The 14,328-nt window shown below is 43.3% G+C and overlaps 1 protein-coding gene across 1 annotated transcript in view; it reads right to left on the bottom strand.

Annotated features, from left to right (window-relative positions):
• LOC6556690 (serine-rich adhesin for platelets) overlaps positions 1–14,328 on the bottom strand; it is a 111,847-nt gene that overhangs the window by 9,969 nt on the left and 87,550 nt on the right. The window contains exons 7-16 of the mRNA XM_043215392.1: positions 13,352–14,158; positions 10,886–11,425; positions 10,706–10,831; positions 8,974–9,204; positions 3,736–3,918; positions 2,727–3,663; positions 2,144–2,285; positions 1,806–2,038; positions 1,281–1,732; positions 697–802 (exon numbers count right to left, since the gene is read on the bottom strand). Of these exons, the coding sequence (XP_043071327.1) occupies positions 697–802; positions 1,281–1,732; positions 1,806–2,038; positions 2,144–2,285; positions 2,727–3,663; positions 3,736–3,918; positions 8,974–9,204; positions 10,706–10,831; positions 10,886–11,425; positions 13,352–14,158 (3,757 nt within the window). The remainder of the gene's footprint in view (positions 1–696; positions 803–1,280; positions 1,733–1,805; positions 2,039–2,143; positions 2,286–2,726; positions 3,664–3,735; positions 3,919–8,973; positions 9,205–10,705; positions 10,832–10,885; positions 11,426–13,351; positions 14,159–14,328) is intronic.

The raw sequence follows: 14,328 nt of genomic DNA, 5'->3' as shown, positions 1-14,328 counted from the left end.
TTTTGGTGTATTCTTGATATAAAAAACGGTAATTTTTATTTGCCAAAAATATGAAATAAATGCGCAAAATAAATAATATTTTCACTTTTAAAATAATTATAAACAAATGCAAAAAAATTATGTAAGTAAATTCGTTGCAAAATGCGTTTTGTCAAATGCAAAAACAAAATTTTTCCAAAAATTAATTATACAAAATAATAATAATAATAATAATAATCATAATAAAAAGAAAAATAATACAAAATTTGTTCACACAAGCAGCTTCAAAAGCTGCCAAAGGCAACGGTGTAGTTTGTACAGTTTGAGGGCAACTGACTGACAGACTGTTTTTTTGTTTTTGTTTCTGTTGCTTTCAGAGCAACCCTCGAAAGCCGGCAAATAAACGCTCCAGCCGCCCCATGGGCCGATTGACGAGCGCATAAAGCGACCGCAACGTGCCGGCCAGGAATCTATAGAGCGCAAAATGCTCCAGCAGATTGCCCACATCCAACACAAATTCGATGATGCGTCCGATAAATCGCGTTATCGGCGCACACTTGCACTCGAGGATCGGCTGCTGCAGCGCCGCAGCTGGCTGAGCAGCGGGAGCAGATGCGGATGCGGTTGCAGCATTTAACAAAGCGGTTGTGGTTGCGGCTACCGTGCTGGCCCTGCGCACCATCAGGCGGCGACAAGTAGCTGCTGGCAAGGACTCACCTTTTGTCTGGCCGGCGCAGTGGCTCGAGAGCACCGTGCCAGGCGGACCCCTCAGCACCGCCTCCAGGCAGCGGATATTGTCACGGCAAGTATTAATTATCTCGTTCTGTGCGCCAAACAAAAAAGGAAGAAAGAAAATCGATTAGATGCGTGGCCTAGTTTATTTTTAGGGGTTAGTTACAACTATTGCCAGTGCTGGGTGTGTTTGAGTTGAACTTCAATTCATTTTTGGGAAACTTTTTAATGCCATAACTGTTGCAAAAGTCTACGAAACTTTAAATTTATGATTTGAACTCTAGAATTAAACTACATTTCAAGTAGGAAATGCGATTTTGACTATCTTAAAAAGGATTCGCTTTGGGAGTGGTCTCAAAACGGTTCACATAACTTTATCAGATGTGTTGCGATTTATACAAATTAGTTAGTTATACAATTTAATCATGACTCGAAGATTTGTGTAGAAATGTAAACTGTAAACTCTGCTCAACTGCTGGCTAAAATGAATCTTCAGATAAGATATTCCATGAGTCCCAACTTGACACCAAACTGCAAGAGAAATATTTGTGTTTCCTGTTTGCACTTACATAGTCCTCCGGTCTGAGCAGATGACAGCGTATCTTCAAGGCACGCGTATCCTCGAGACGGTCGCGACTTTGTTGGAGCAGTGAGCGCATCTCCTGCTCCCCATCCTCGGAGTCATCGCCGCTCGAAGAGGAGGTGGCCGGTATCAGTTTGATGCACTTTTCCAGATTGCGCGAGGAGCGTCTTCGCTCATCCGCTGTGACAGTGCGCCGGCGACGCGTCGAAGTGTCGCTCTCCGAGGTGCGACGCAGCAGCGACTGCGCCGAGTGGCTCATCCCGGCACCAAATTCCAGTTTGCGTCCCACCGAATCATTTCGGATGGGCAATTGTTGGGCACCCGTCGGATTCTTGGGCGTCATTAGCGCTGTGGCCGATGAGGATAGATTTAGATTTAAGGCGGTCACCTGCTGCTCCTGCTGCAGTTCCTTCTGTGTGCCAATGGCCTCAGCCATATCTGAGCGGGGATGATGATATTAGTGTGTTAGATGTGTTGTGTCAAGGGAATACCCCCTGTTCATGGTGCTTACCCTGTAGGGATTTGCGTCGCACTTCCATCGTCTTGCGACGTCGCTCGTACTGCAGCTCCAAGGCGCGCTGGCGACGACCGTGATCCACGCTGCTGCTGATCGTCTCCTGGGTGATGTGCAGTGCCTTCTGCTCGTGCTGCTGCAGCGAATCCATGCGCGGTGGCGACAACGAATCCAAATTGTTGGCCGCCGACAGAGAACTGCAGCAATCGGACTGCGAATCGATGAAATTGCTGCACAAACCACACAAAGAAATAAATATATATTTTTTTATAATTTTATTGCTATAAATAAATTACGCGAAGGTCGTTTATTATATATCTGATATGTCTACTCACCGATAGTCATCGCCAAATTCCAAGAGACGACGCGCTGCATCCGAATCGAAGCCCTCCGAATAGTTCTCCGAATTGTATTTCTCTTGATAGTTGTCCCAAGCAGACTCCGAGATGCTGCTGTGATGATCCTCAGTGCTCAGCTCTGTGCCAAAAATACAATTGTACACAAATTTCAAATAAAATAAATAAATCAATTTCAATTTTTAAGGGGGAAATTTGAATGGGGTGCATTTTGTGGTACCTTTTCGCCTGGGTACTTGTTGGGGGGGCTTGTGTGCTTGTGAGAAGAAACATTTTATATACACAGACAGAGAAAAGTGTTACACATACAGATTAGTTGGTGTGTCTGTGGTGTGGTGCCTTGGGGCACATAACGATATTGAAACGAGTGAAAAACAACAACGATGATTAATCGATAAATGGACAAAACAAAGCGAAGATTAGGCGAGTGCTGATGATATCATTATTATTTTGGAAAGTAATCTCTCACATCGTTTCAACAACGTTTTGCCACTCTGCAGTCAAGATAAGCCTGATAAGACTGACTGCAGCACTCAGTGGGAGCCACTAACTCGCTGCTTACCTGCTTGCTGCACATCCTCGTGCCCGTAGTTGGACAGAGCTGCCAAGGCGCCCAAGCGTATATCGCTGGCCATCAAGGCGGCGGTGGTGAAGGAGCCCACTCGGAACTTGGGCACCATTAGCTGCGACTCCGATTCTCCGCCCTCCGCTGGGTTGTTGCTGCTGGTTTCATCCTTTTTGGGCGTTGCGCCGCCCTTCTGTATGCTAAGCAGCGCCTTGGTAAAGTCCTGCAGCTGCTGCGAGGACATCGATTCGCAGGACTTCATCAGCGTCTGGGTGAGATCACCAGGCGCCTCCGAACCGGAATCGGACTTCTTGCCCCCCGAGGTGGCAGACATGCGCTTCTTGCGCGCTCGCCGCCTGCGCAACGATCCCTTGCTGTCTGCCTTGCGTGCCGTATTGCTGCCCGTGCCAGAGGAGGAGGCAGCACGTGCCCTCGGTCCGGGCGAGAGGGAATCGAGGGCACTCTCACTGATCGAGTGGCTGGCCAAACCAGGCGGCGAACTCTGACCAGCATCTGCAATGGTTGTGGTCATCTGATGGGCAGCATCTGTGGTCAACTGTGACAGACAGGAGACGCTCCAGGGACGCTCCGATTTGCGACGCGTCTGCTGACGTTTGACAATCTTCAGATTCAGGCTCTGATTGCTGCTGCCGTAGCCCAGCGGTGTGGTCGGATGCTGTCCAATGGGTTCGGCCGAGCCGCCAATGCGTTCCGTTGAATTCCCATACGAATTGGTGCTCGTCTGCATGCAGGTCGCAATCGAGTCTGTGAATCCCTCCGATGACTCGGAGCCACCGCAAACGACGCCCGGCTGTGGCATCGAATCCGTTTCGGATGCCTCGCCGGAGGCCTCACAATCATCGGGCTTAACGGATGGCAGCTCGAGACTGGCTCCTGTGAACACCAGTCGTGGTGGCTGATGCTCCAACCACTCCTGCAATAATAAAGAGAGTAATTGTTAATTATTATTTGGCATCGAGTTGTTGCGATTGATTGTCGTGCATACCTCGACACGCTGCTTGATGGGACTGGGCATGGTGTTGGGTTCGCGCTTCTTGACCGTGGACGATATCTTGATGATGGAATGATTCTGCTTCGTTGGCGTCTTCAATGCGGCCTCCTGAGCGTCGCGCACCAAATGCTCAGCTTCGAGCACAAGCTGCTTGATTGAATCATGCGAGACCTTGCCCTGCGCACCCAATGACAAACAGAGTGAGAATTAATGAGCATGCCAAATTGAATTATTCCATGGGTCACTTCTGCTACTGCTTCGACTTCCACTTCTTCAAGTGACTCATGCGAGAAACAATTGAGTGAGTTGCGTGGGCGGATATGCATCTACAACTTGCATCTCTGCCACAAACGCCTATCTTTCTCTCTCCCTCTCTCTCTCTCTCTCTCTCTTATCAGTTTAGAGTTCCACGAATTGGTGAATAGGATCGCTTATCGCTCTTTGTTTCCACTATTCCCATTCATTCGCAGCTGAATCGCAGTCAGAGTCTGTGTTATGCACTCACTTTCAAGGTTTGCAAACACTCATACTCACATTCACACTCAACTTCACTTATCTTTAGTTCTATTTACAATTCATTTCTATTCACTTATTCACTTTCTTATCTTTCGTTCTGTGGGCCGTCAATCAAGTGGGTCGCAGGAGGATTTCCTTTGTTCAAAGGTTTGCCAAATTTAAAACGTAATTTTCTTTTATAGTTTAGAGTTGAATACAATTTCCTTTTTGTATTTAAGTAAATAACTACTTACAAAGTTTAACAAAATAATGTAGGCTTTTATAAATGTATTTCCCCGTCTCATTTTGCAACTATTTTTCAGAAATCCCAAATGTTAATTTGACATACTCAACATGATTGTTCAGCGAATGAGAACTAACAAATTATATTCGAAAATAAAGAAAAAATCAGCGAAGCGTTGATAATGATTGGATTGAATTGTTTTTGTTTTTGTTTTTTGGTTTTCTATTTTTATTTTTTCTGTTTGTTACAAAACATTTGCCACTCCAAAATGAGCGAAGCAAACGAATACTTGGCGTTAACCTTTTCGACAAAAGGCATTAAAAATAAATGGTTAATTGCAAATTGTGTTGCACAATTCAGCAATTCGAAGCGAGGCATATGTTTATCCATTTTGGCTCTTTCGCGCGTCACACACAAAATGAGTCAATCAGCCAAAGCCAAGCCAAGACAGCTGCTGTTTCTTTGTGTTTAGTGTATTCAACAGGTCCAAATTCAACAGCGATTATAAATATACAAATTGGACTGCACATGTCAACATCATTAACACATTTGTGCAGAAAGTTAGTTAGTTAGTGAGTCTCTCTAGTCTCTCTCTTGCTGTATGTGGCTGGTGCTGGTCTGTGCTGTCTGCGTGGTGCTCAACACGCTTCACTTTTTATTGCTAATCTTTTGGCTTAATTAAATTAACAGTTTCCTGTGGCCAAACAGTGATGTTCAAACTGCGTGTGCAGCACACTCAACACTCAACGGAAACAATTTCCAATGTGTGCTGTTGTTGTTGTTGTTGTTGTTGTACAACAAATGCTAAACGAAGTTTGCAAATGGCAACCGTAGAAAAAGCAACAACAAATCCTTTTGCGATTGGGCGTTTGCGATAATTAAAGGCAATTATATGAGTTTGGCTTTTTTGTTTGGCCATTAGCCAATTAAGTAAAACTGGAAACAACACTAGCGCTGCAAGCCGGTTGCAATATATGTGCGATAGACGACACACGATATATGCAAGCGATAGTTGTGACTAACTTTAGTTTAATGACTCTGGCTATCAAATTGAATTACAATTCGATTTTTAAGATTTTCAACTTACCAAAAAATTATGCAAATATCACAAATAATTCACTTTTAACTTATTTTCATTAAGTCTATCACAGTTTATATTATTTTTGTTGTTATATCTGCCTCACGCGCTCATCGCTGAATGGCAGTCAAATGCCACACAGTGGCTGACAAACTGTTGAAGTGCTTGTGGACAGCTGCTTTTGGCTTTCAACTGTTTGTGGGCCTTGACAATCGCCGTTTTTCTGTGTTTATCTGAGTCTTGTTTTATTTTTTTGTTTTTGTTTCTGTTTTTTTTTTTGTGTTGCCTTTGCACAAATTTAATTGCAGTGCGGCACGCACGCAAATCGCGAATTGAATCGCCACAGTTTGACAAGCGCTGCTCGCTTAATTACACTTTTTAAGCTAAATGCAAATTACGCGAAAAACTCAAACAATATCAACAATAAAAACTACTAACAATAACAATAACAATAACAATAACAATAGCTAAAATGCTACTGTGGCTTTCTATTGTTGCGCGTTTGTTTTGTATTAATGGATTTGCATATGTATCTGTATCTTTGTATCTTTGTAGTATCTTTGTTTGTCTAACTGTAACTGTATCTTTTTTAATGTGTAACTGCGCCTCGACCGCTGCTGTCGACTTTGCAATACGTACTGAAAGTTTGCCATTGCGAATTTAAATCAAGCCGACAGCGAAACGCGTTTAGCTGTGCCAAAACGATAAGATAAAAAGCCGGCAAAAAATAAAAACATAAAATGCCAATCGAAATTTTTTGCAGGGTGTGCTGTGTGTTTGTCATCGATCACGATTGATCACGCTGTGGTCGGCTCGTCATCGATTTGTTTGCTTGCGGAAAATTTGCACTATATATTTTTATATATTATTTTATTCATTTTGTTAACAAGTCAGCTTAGCGCACGTTTTATTTATTTGAAGTTGCCCATGCGATTAGATAAGATAAAATGGGATAAGATAAGACAACTATAAACTATATCAATTTCTTGGCTATCAATTTGATTTGATTCGAACGTCATTAGATTTCTTTTTAGTCTTTGGCTCTGGCCTATCTCGGGGGCTTTTCAATCGATACGATACGCTTCGTCTGGCATAAATTAAATAAAAACAAACTCAAGCGACAAAAAAATGGGTATTTTTTTAGTTTGCAAATGCGAAATTTGTCAATATTAATCAATGCGTCGCAAATTTCACTCTCAATAAATCAATGTACGCATTCGCAGCGGATACTGCTCAGATTGGAGATACGTCGGTGTCTGTAGCTTGCAGCTTGGAGCTTGCAGCTTGCAGCTTGAAGCTGCCCTCGGGTGGATGACAGCAGGACAGGACAGCAGTGAAAACTGCGTGCACAGATTGCGCAAGGCAGGGGCAAGCTGGAGGGGGAAGTGGAAGTAGTGCTGCTGCTGCGTCTGAAATCGAGTTGTCAGCAACAAATGCAAATGACGCACTGCACAAACACAAACCCAACGCACACAGCACAAACACAAAACACACATGAGCAACGCACACACAAAACATGCACACAGCAACATGCAACATGCAACATGCTGCATATTGCTAATGTTAGCGACGCTCGTCTGGTTAATATTAAAAGTGAGAGTTGGATAACAAAACCAGACACTGATGATGTCCACTCAGCCAGCAAGTTTAACAAATGCTTGAATAACAGTGTTAAAAGCACGATTTTTAAGTAATTGAGCCATCATTGAATCATCATTTTGAGAATCGCTGAGAGAGGCATAAGAAGCAGATAGAAAGAGTCAAATTTGGTAAGAAATAAAAGCTTTTGATTAGCTACAACTTTTCCAAGTAAAACATGTTTTTCAGTTGTGAATAAAATATAAGTTATACTTTGAGGAAAATAGAGATCTCTAGTTGAGTTTTTAGTCTTAGGATACTCAATTCATACAGCTTTCAAATGTTGCTCTAGTTGCTGTTTTCAGGCACTCGTTTATAGCTATTTCAAATTGGAAGTATAAAAATCTATTAGAATTTAGTGGGAAGGATTGATTGTTAATTATAATAATTAATCAATCACTCTGTGACCATGATTGACATAGCCTACATATCCTAAATTGACTTGAATAACTCTTATACAAAGAGTTCAGTGACTGGAATCACAGTTCTTTACTTCCACAATTATTTTGACTTTTATTGTGTTTGACAACAATTACTTGAATCGTTTAATACAACAAAATATTTGCCACAGTTGCGTCAGCTCAAATTAGTATCATGATTTCATTTTCAACACTTGCCTGCTGCTAGTTGACTTCCACCCGCTGATTTTCACAAAAAAAAAAAAGCTATAGTAAACTGGCTTAAATTACCAAAGATGATGGCTAACAGGCCATTAGATGCGGCAAGTTGTCAGTGGACATGTTTGGGTACATGTTGTTTACCAGCAAATTGACACGAAAAAGCCACAAAAAGAGCTTAGAGAAATTTGAGGCAAATTCACGTAAAACACGCACAACACACGCACCAGCAGCAGCGGCACCACCGAGCAGCACCACCACACACCACCGCCGAGCGAGCAGCTCCTCGTCGAGTGGACCACCAGCCAAGTAAAGTTGAATTCAATCGATGCTTCAGCGAACGATCGATCGAGCGATCGATCCAAAAGCAAAAACGAAGCCAACTCGTGTGCATTTCAAGCGAAACTGAAACCCTGAGAGTTTCGAGCCGACAACAAAGAGGAGCCGCGGAGGCGTCTCCGAACCGTTATAATACGACATAACAGAGATCTGTGTGCCCAGGCAGCAGGCTCCACTTACAGCAGCAGCTCCACTTGCGTACTCTGCCTCTCATGGTCACGGTTGTGTGAACGTGCGACACGCAATGTGTCCACAACGAGCGTCTCTGCCCCTGCCCCTGCACCTGCCCCAAAGCTGACAAATTGCGAATGTTATGCATTTTTCGTTGTTGATTTTTGCACTGTTGAAAGGGAAAATGATGTTGCAGTTGTGGGCAGTGCACTGAGAGAAACTTAACCAGGCTTAACTTGGCTTGTATAATTCAATATGTTTGAATTAATGAATTAGTTTGAATGAGAGTCAGAAACTTGGAACACTATCTAAAAGAATTGGCGAAATATAATATAAACCTCAATGGCTTCTTGACAAAGATTCAAGATCAGTGGATGGAAATCGTATAATAATATTGCTATTTGTTTGAATTGAATAAAGCTAAGCTGAACAAAGCTTCCTTTTGCTCAGCGTTGCCAACTCTCATATAAATCAAAATGCATCTTGTCAGCTTAACAACGATTAAGAGAAAGTAGAGCAGAAGAAAATTGATTCCAGCTCAAGCGCAGGAAATGTTTCCGCTTCCTTGGCGCAGAGTGAGAGCGAAAGAGAGGGAGACAGGGATACATAGAAAGAGAGAGAGAGAGATAGAGAGAGGGGCATAGACTTACCTTAGCTGGCGACATTGTTGCATTGCTGCTGCTCGCCTGCGATTTGTGCGACTTGGCAGATTTGGCCGGGGAACGTGGCGGCAAACGATTTCCATTGTGTGGCGGATGTCCAATTGGATTGCCATTGCTGCAGTTGCTCATCTCGCTGGGCCAGACGCTGATGTTGCAAATATCAGCGCGACTGTAGAAGCGACTGTTATTGTTGTTGTTGTTGTTGCACATTGACAGCAGCTGTTGGAAAGTGGAGGATAAGAAAAGTTGGTTTAATTAAAATTATAAATCGAAAAGAAATGAAAAGAAAAGAAAAGCGAATGCCAAAACTCATAATCAATCAGCTGGGAGCTGAGCAGAGCTGAGCAGAGCAGCGTATTTCCTGCATGTCTTTATTATAATGCCGGGGCTAAAAGCAATCCCCCCATAAATCTTGGCCAAGTCGAACGTGTCCTCGTTGCCTCTGTCGCTGTCTCAGTTGCTGTCTCAGTTACTGTCTCAGTTGCAGTCTCAGTCGTCCCTTTCAATTGTACAAAATGTTTTTGGTTTTGGTTTTGGTTTTGTTTGCTGCGCGCAATGAAGAAATAAATCACACGTTTTTTAGTTAATTTCGTACTTTCCCATTTTTGACGTGCGCTGCTCAATTTCCAGGCAGCGACAGTTTTTCCTGGACTATCGCCAGCTCCGTCTGTCTGTCTGTTTGTCTGTCTGTCTGTATGTCAGTCAGTCAGGCACAGCCAGGCAGAGTCAGGAGTCCAGTGGGTAGTTGGTTAGCAATTTTTTGAATGGCAGCTGCTGCCGGGACAGGAGTCGTTTTCGAGTCAAGTCGGTGCATGATTCGCTTTCATTAACCCAACTGCTTAATCATCAGGTGGAGAGGCAGCTAAACAAAAGCACCAACAACAACAACACCAAAAGCAAATGCAACAGCAGCTCAAGAAATAAAGAGGCGGTTGCCATTTATTGAAAAGGCGCTGCTCCCGCCCCTCCCTCGGTTAACCCCACACTTCTGGTTGGGCTAATGGCAAACAAAGTTGGAGCAGCAACGAAACCAACTTTATTGACACAAGTCAGTGAGACTTGGCAGACTTGGCAGGCGATTCAGCGATCGAATCGAAATCGAAATGCAACAAGAGGAGACGACTTGCCAGACACACAAGACTTGAGACTCAAATCTCAAATCTCAAGTCGCAAGTCTCAAGTCTTCAAGACTGTGGGAACCTGTCCGAGTGCCCAACGTGCAGCGGTCGCTTGTTGCATGTCTGGTGATTTGTACTTTTGCCAATTTTTGGTTTCGTGGTCTATTAAAGTGTTTTCTGGTAGGACACCACTAGCACCACTCGAGTTCTCGGCTCTCTTTCGAAGTGCCACTGCTCCTAAGCTGATATATCTGTCAGACTATTAAAAAAATAATAATAGCCAAGCATTGAGCTGATAGATTCGAGTCTAAGTTCTCTCAATATTTTAATGATGTCTTGCTTTATCTGACATTTAGTTCAAGATCTTACAGATAAGCATTAATAGAACTTATTCAAATTCAGTTTTAAGTACAGTCCTAAATATTGAATTTCAATTAAAAATATCAAATATCAATTTCCAATCTCATCTTTAGTAATATCAAAAATATATTGAATTCTACAAATTCTAGTGAAACTGGCAAACTTCTATTTTAAGCAATAAAATGTCGCTTTTCATATATCTAATATCTAAACTCGACAGGCACTTGATTTTTCCAGCTCACCTGTGCTGCATTTCCATTTCCATTTGCATTGTCAGCAACAATTGTCTCATCAGGGTTCTCCAGATTTGCGACCATTTTCAGCTGTTGCTGTTGCAGTTTAGAGTCAAAGCGCGACTGTTGCTGATGTTTGTGATTATTGTTGTTGTTGTTGTTGCTGCTGCAGTTGTTGTTGTTGTTATTGCTGGCATTCAGTTGATGCTGCTGACTGTGGCTGTTGCTGTTGTTGTCACCATTGTAGCAATTGTTGCTAATGATGTGTCTTGTGCTGCAGTTGTTGTTGTTGTTGTTGTGATTGCTGTTGCTGGTGTCCATGTTGTCGACGACAACGATTTGGGTTACTCGCGAGGTTGCCGAGGTCTCTGTTTGTACCCCGTTCGAATTGGACGACGAACAGGCGCTGCTGCTGTCGTAGTTGCTGCTGCCACTCCCAACAGCAACACTGGTTGCGATTGCTGTTGCTGCTGTTGTTGTTGTGGTCGATGTGGTCACCAGCGTCTCCTTGTTCTCCTTATCAGAGTCGTCGCAGCCTGTAGAAGAGCCAACTCCGACTCCAGCTGCGGCGCCAGACGTTGTCGATGAGATTGCAGTCGACTGCAGACCATCAACTGATGTTGCTGTTGTTGTTTCTGCAATCGTCGTTGTTGCTGTAGCTGTAGCTGTTGCTGTGTAGAGCCAACCTTCGTCGTCGTCATCCGTCGAGGCATCGGCCGATTTCAGTATCTAAAGGAGGGGAGCGTAACCGAACAAAAAGTTAGTATGGTAAATTAAAATTAAGCAAAGAAAAGCAAAAGCTGTGTGGGCTGCGAGAGGATGAAGCTACAAATGCATCTGTGGCACAGAGCACAGAGCGAAGCGCAAGCTGCAATTGCCAATGCAATGCAATGCCAGCCAGATGAAGATGAAGTAGTAGAAAATGAAGTTTAATTAGCGTTACTTGCGCAAAATGGCAAATTGTAACTTGCTGTCAGCAACAAACACATACACACAGCAGCAACAGCAGCAACACAGCAACAACAGCAACAGTTGTAGGTACAAATTGCTGCTGCATTGCTGCGGCGCATGAGTAGCAAATATCTTTTGAGCTGATGACTCTGATTCCGGCTTCGACTTTGTCTTCGACTCTGACTCTGACTCCGACTTCGACTCTGCTGTGCTGTGCTGTGTTGGCCATGGCCTGTTGCACTTCGACTAACTGGAGGAGTTGCCGCCGTGACGCCCTCTCAACAGTTGACTGCCAGTTGCTGTTGCTGTCGTTTTCTCTGTTTACATATTCATATATATATCTTATATATTTATATAATTGACGTTCCATTTGGTTTGTCTTTGAGCAAACGTTGACGGTTGCTGCCAGTGCACTCGTCAAAAATGCGTGTTGAAGGCGTTGTAACCAAAGTAAAACCAGCAACAACAGCAACTGCAATAGTTGAGCAGCATTATGTGGTGAGCTTTACTGTAATTTGATGCACATCACTAATTGTGCTCTACTAATTCAAGTTAATATCTCTTCAAAATATTCTGAATTACATTTCAAATTTATACTTTGTAAAATTGTTTCTTTATCAAAAATTCATTTGATTTCCGGACTTGAACACGAATGGGAATACAAATTTATTCAATTAAATTTCTACGAATCCTGCTCAAACAAAATTGAAAGTGCGCAATGAAAGATATCTTATATAGTTGATAAGTTTACCCAGAATAAGATATCTTTTAGATTAAGCACTTCCTTCGAAATGAATAAGATATCTTATAATTCATATTGGCAACAGCTTTTAATTTCCTGGTTTAGCTCGAAATACTTACGACAACAATTAAGAGCATAATAGATTCTTTATTTCTTTGTTCTTGAGTTCTTGAATAGTTCTTGAGATTTTATCCATTAACTGAAAGAACTATTAACAATTAAGCTAATGATTACTGAGTATGTAGCTCCTAGGATCACAACTGAAAATTAATTTCAGTCAACACAACACCAATATTTCCCTACTGTTTTGATCTTTTGAACGAAATTCCAACGTTTTTTTGTACTTTCGTTACGCACTCCTCGTCTTGAGAACAATTTGTAACTGAATAATCGAGTCATTATCGGACGCGGAACTATGTTTTTTGGGGAAGGTGGGTTAAAGAACTCGAGGGCTGACCTCTGACATGAATCAAGCCACTGTGATAGCCCCGGGTGCGGGTTGTGGCTTACAGCCTTAAACTCTACTCTGTATGAAAGTCGCTTAATGATTAATGATGCGATGCGATAATGATTGACTACCAGTTAATGAGCAGCCAGCAAAAGTTAATTAAGAAATTGTTAGGCATGCTAAAAAGACTAAACATACATAAATAATAGTTTTATATATATAAATACGAGTTAAGTTAAATGTATATAAAATGTATATAAGTTGTATACATGCAAAAGTCATGCAAATGGCAGCACATTTGGCATGGTAATGAGCAACTAATCATGCTAATGTCCAACAACAATCGAGTGATGAGCGATTGTCGATAGATCGAGACCGCTAAAGTCGATAACCGCAACGAATTTGAAGCTGGATATTGCAGATTTATCAAGATGTGAAGTTGAAGAAGACCCAGTCACCAAGACAACAACAAACCAACGACCAACCAACACCTGGCTGAAATAACGGTACTCACAACATCGCTGGAACGTTGAACGGCGGCTTCATTGTCCCCCTCACCAGCTGTGCCATCGGTCCCAGCACCGCTCGTCTCATTGTCCGTGTCCAAATGCTTGAAGTAGAAGATGGCGCAGTTCTTGGACTTGCGATTGGAACGATTGAACTTGGAGGTGTCATTGTGATGATGACTACGATGATGACCGATTCCCGCTTTCCGCAGCACCGTTGGCGACTTGTTCAACTCGTGACCGAGACCGTGACCGTGACCGTGATGCATATTATGATGATTGTGATTGTGATTGTGATTATGCGTGTTGGGTGTAATGACGGCAACGGCAATATTCTTCGGCTTGCCACTATTGCCACCATTGTGGCACTGTGGCGGCAACATTTTGTTGTTGCGCGTCTGCTGCAACAGCGACAAATTTGTCAGATTCGGATGGGAATTGCTGCTGCTGGTGGCATGCGACATCATGTCCACATGACCCACTGCACTGTGGTGCTGATAGTTGTTGTGGTGCTGGTACTGGTGCTGGTGGCTTGCAACAATGGGCAACACAACACGCCGCTGATTGCCACAAATGATGCCAACACCGCCGACGCCGCGTCTCAGCTGCTGCACCTGCTCCAGATCGCTGCTCTCCGAATCTGCCTCGAAATCGGTGAGTGTTGCAGCTGCTGCTGCTGCTGCTGCTGCACCCAACGAGTGGCAATTTGGAATCGATTTCGATGGCCGCCAAGCGCGTTTGGCAATCACAAAATCAACAACGTCAGCGTCGTCGTCGTCTTCCTCTTCTGGCTCCTCGTCAGCCTCGTCGCCAGGCTGAGTTGTTTGAGTTGTGTTTTGTGTTTTTGTGTTTTGTTTCGTGTGGAACAACAAAATGGTTAGGCAAATGCAGTCAGTGGCAGGCAGAGTTAAAGGTCAACAGCAGATTCACGCACACTCACACACACACACACAAAGTTTACATGCTGCTGCAGTGCTGCCAACTT

Source organism: Drosophila grimshawi, unplaced genomic scaffold (assembly GCF_018153295.1).
Source record: "Drosophila grimshawi isolate 15287-2541.00 unplaced genomic scaffold, ASM1815329v1 contig_44, whole genome shotgun sequence".
Taxonomy (NCBI): domain Eukaryota; kingdom Metazoa; phylum Arthropoda; class Insecta; order Diptera; family Drosophilidae; genus Drosophila; species Drosophila grimshawi.
This window is presented reverse-complemented; position numbering and strand designations above follow the sequence as displayed.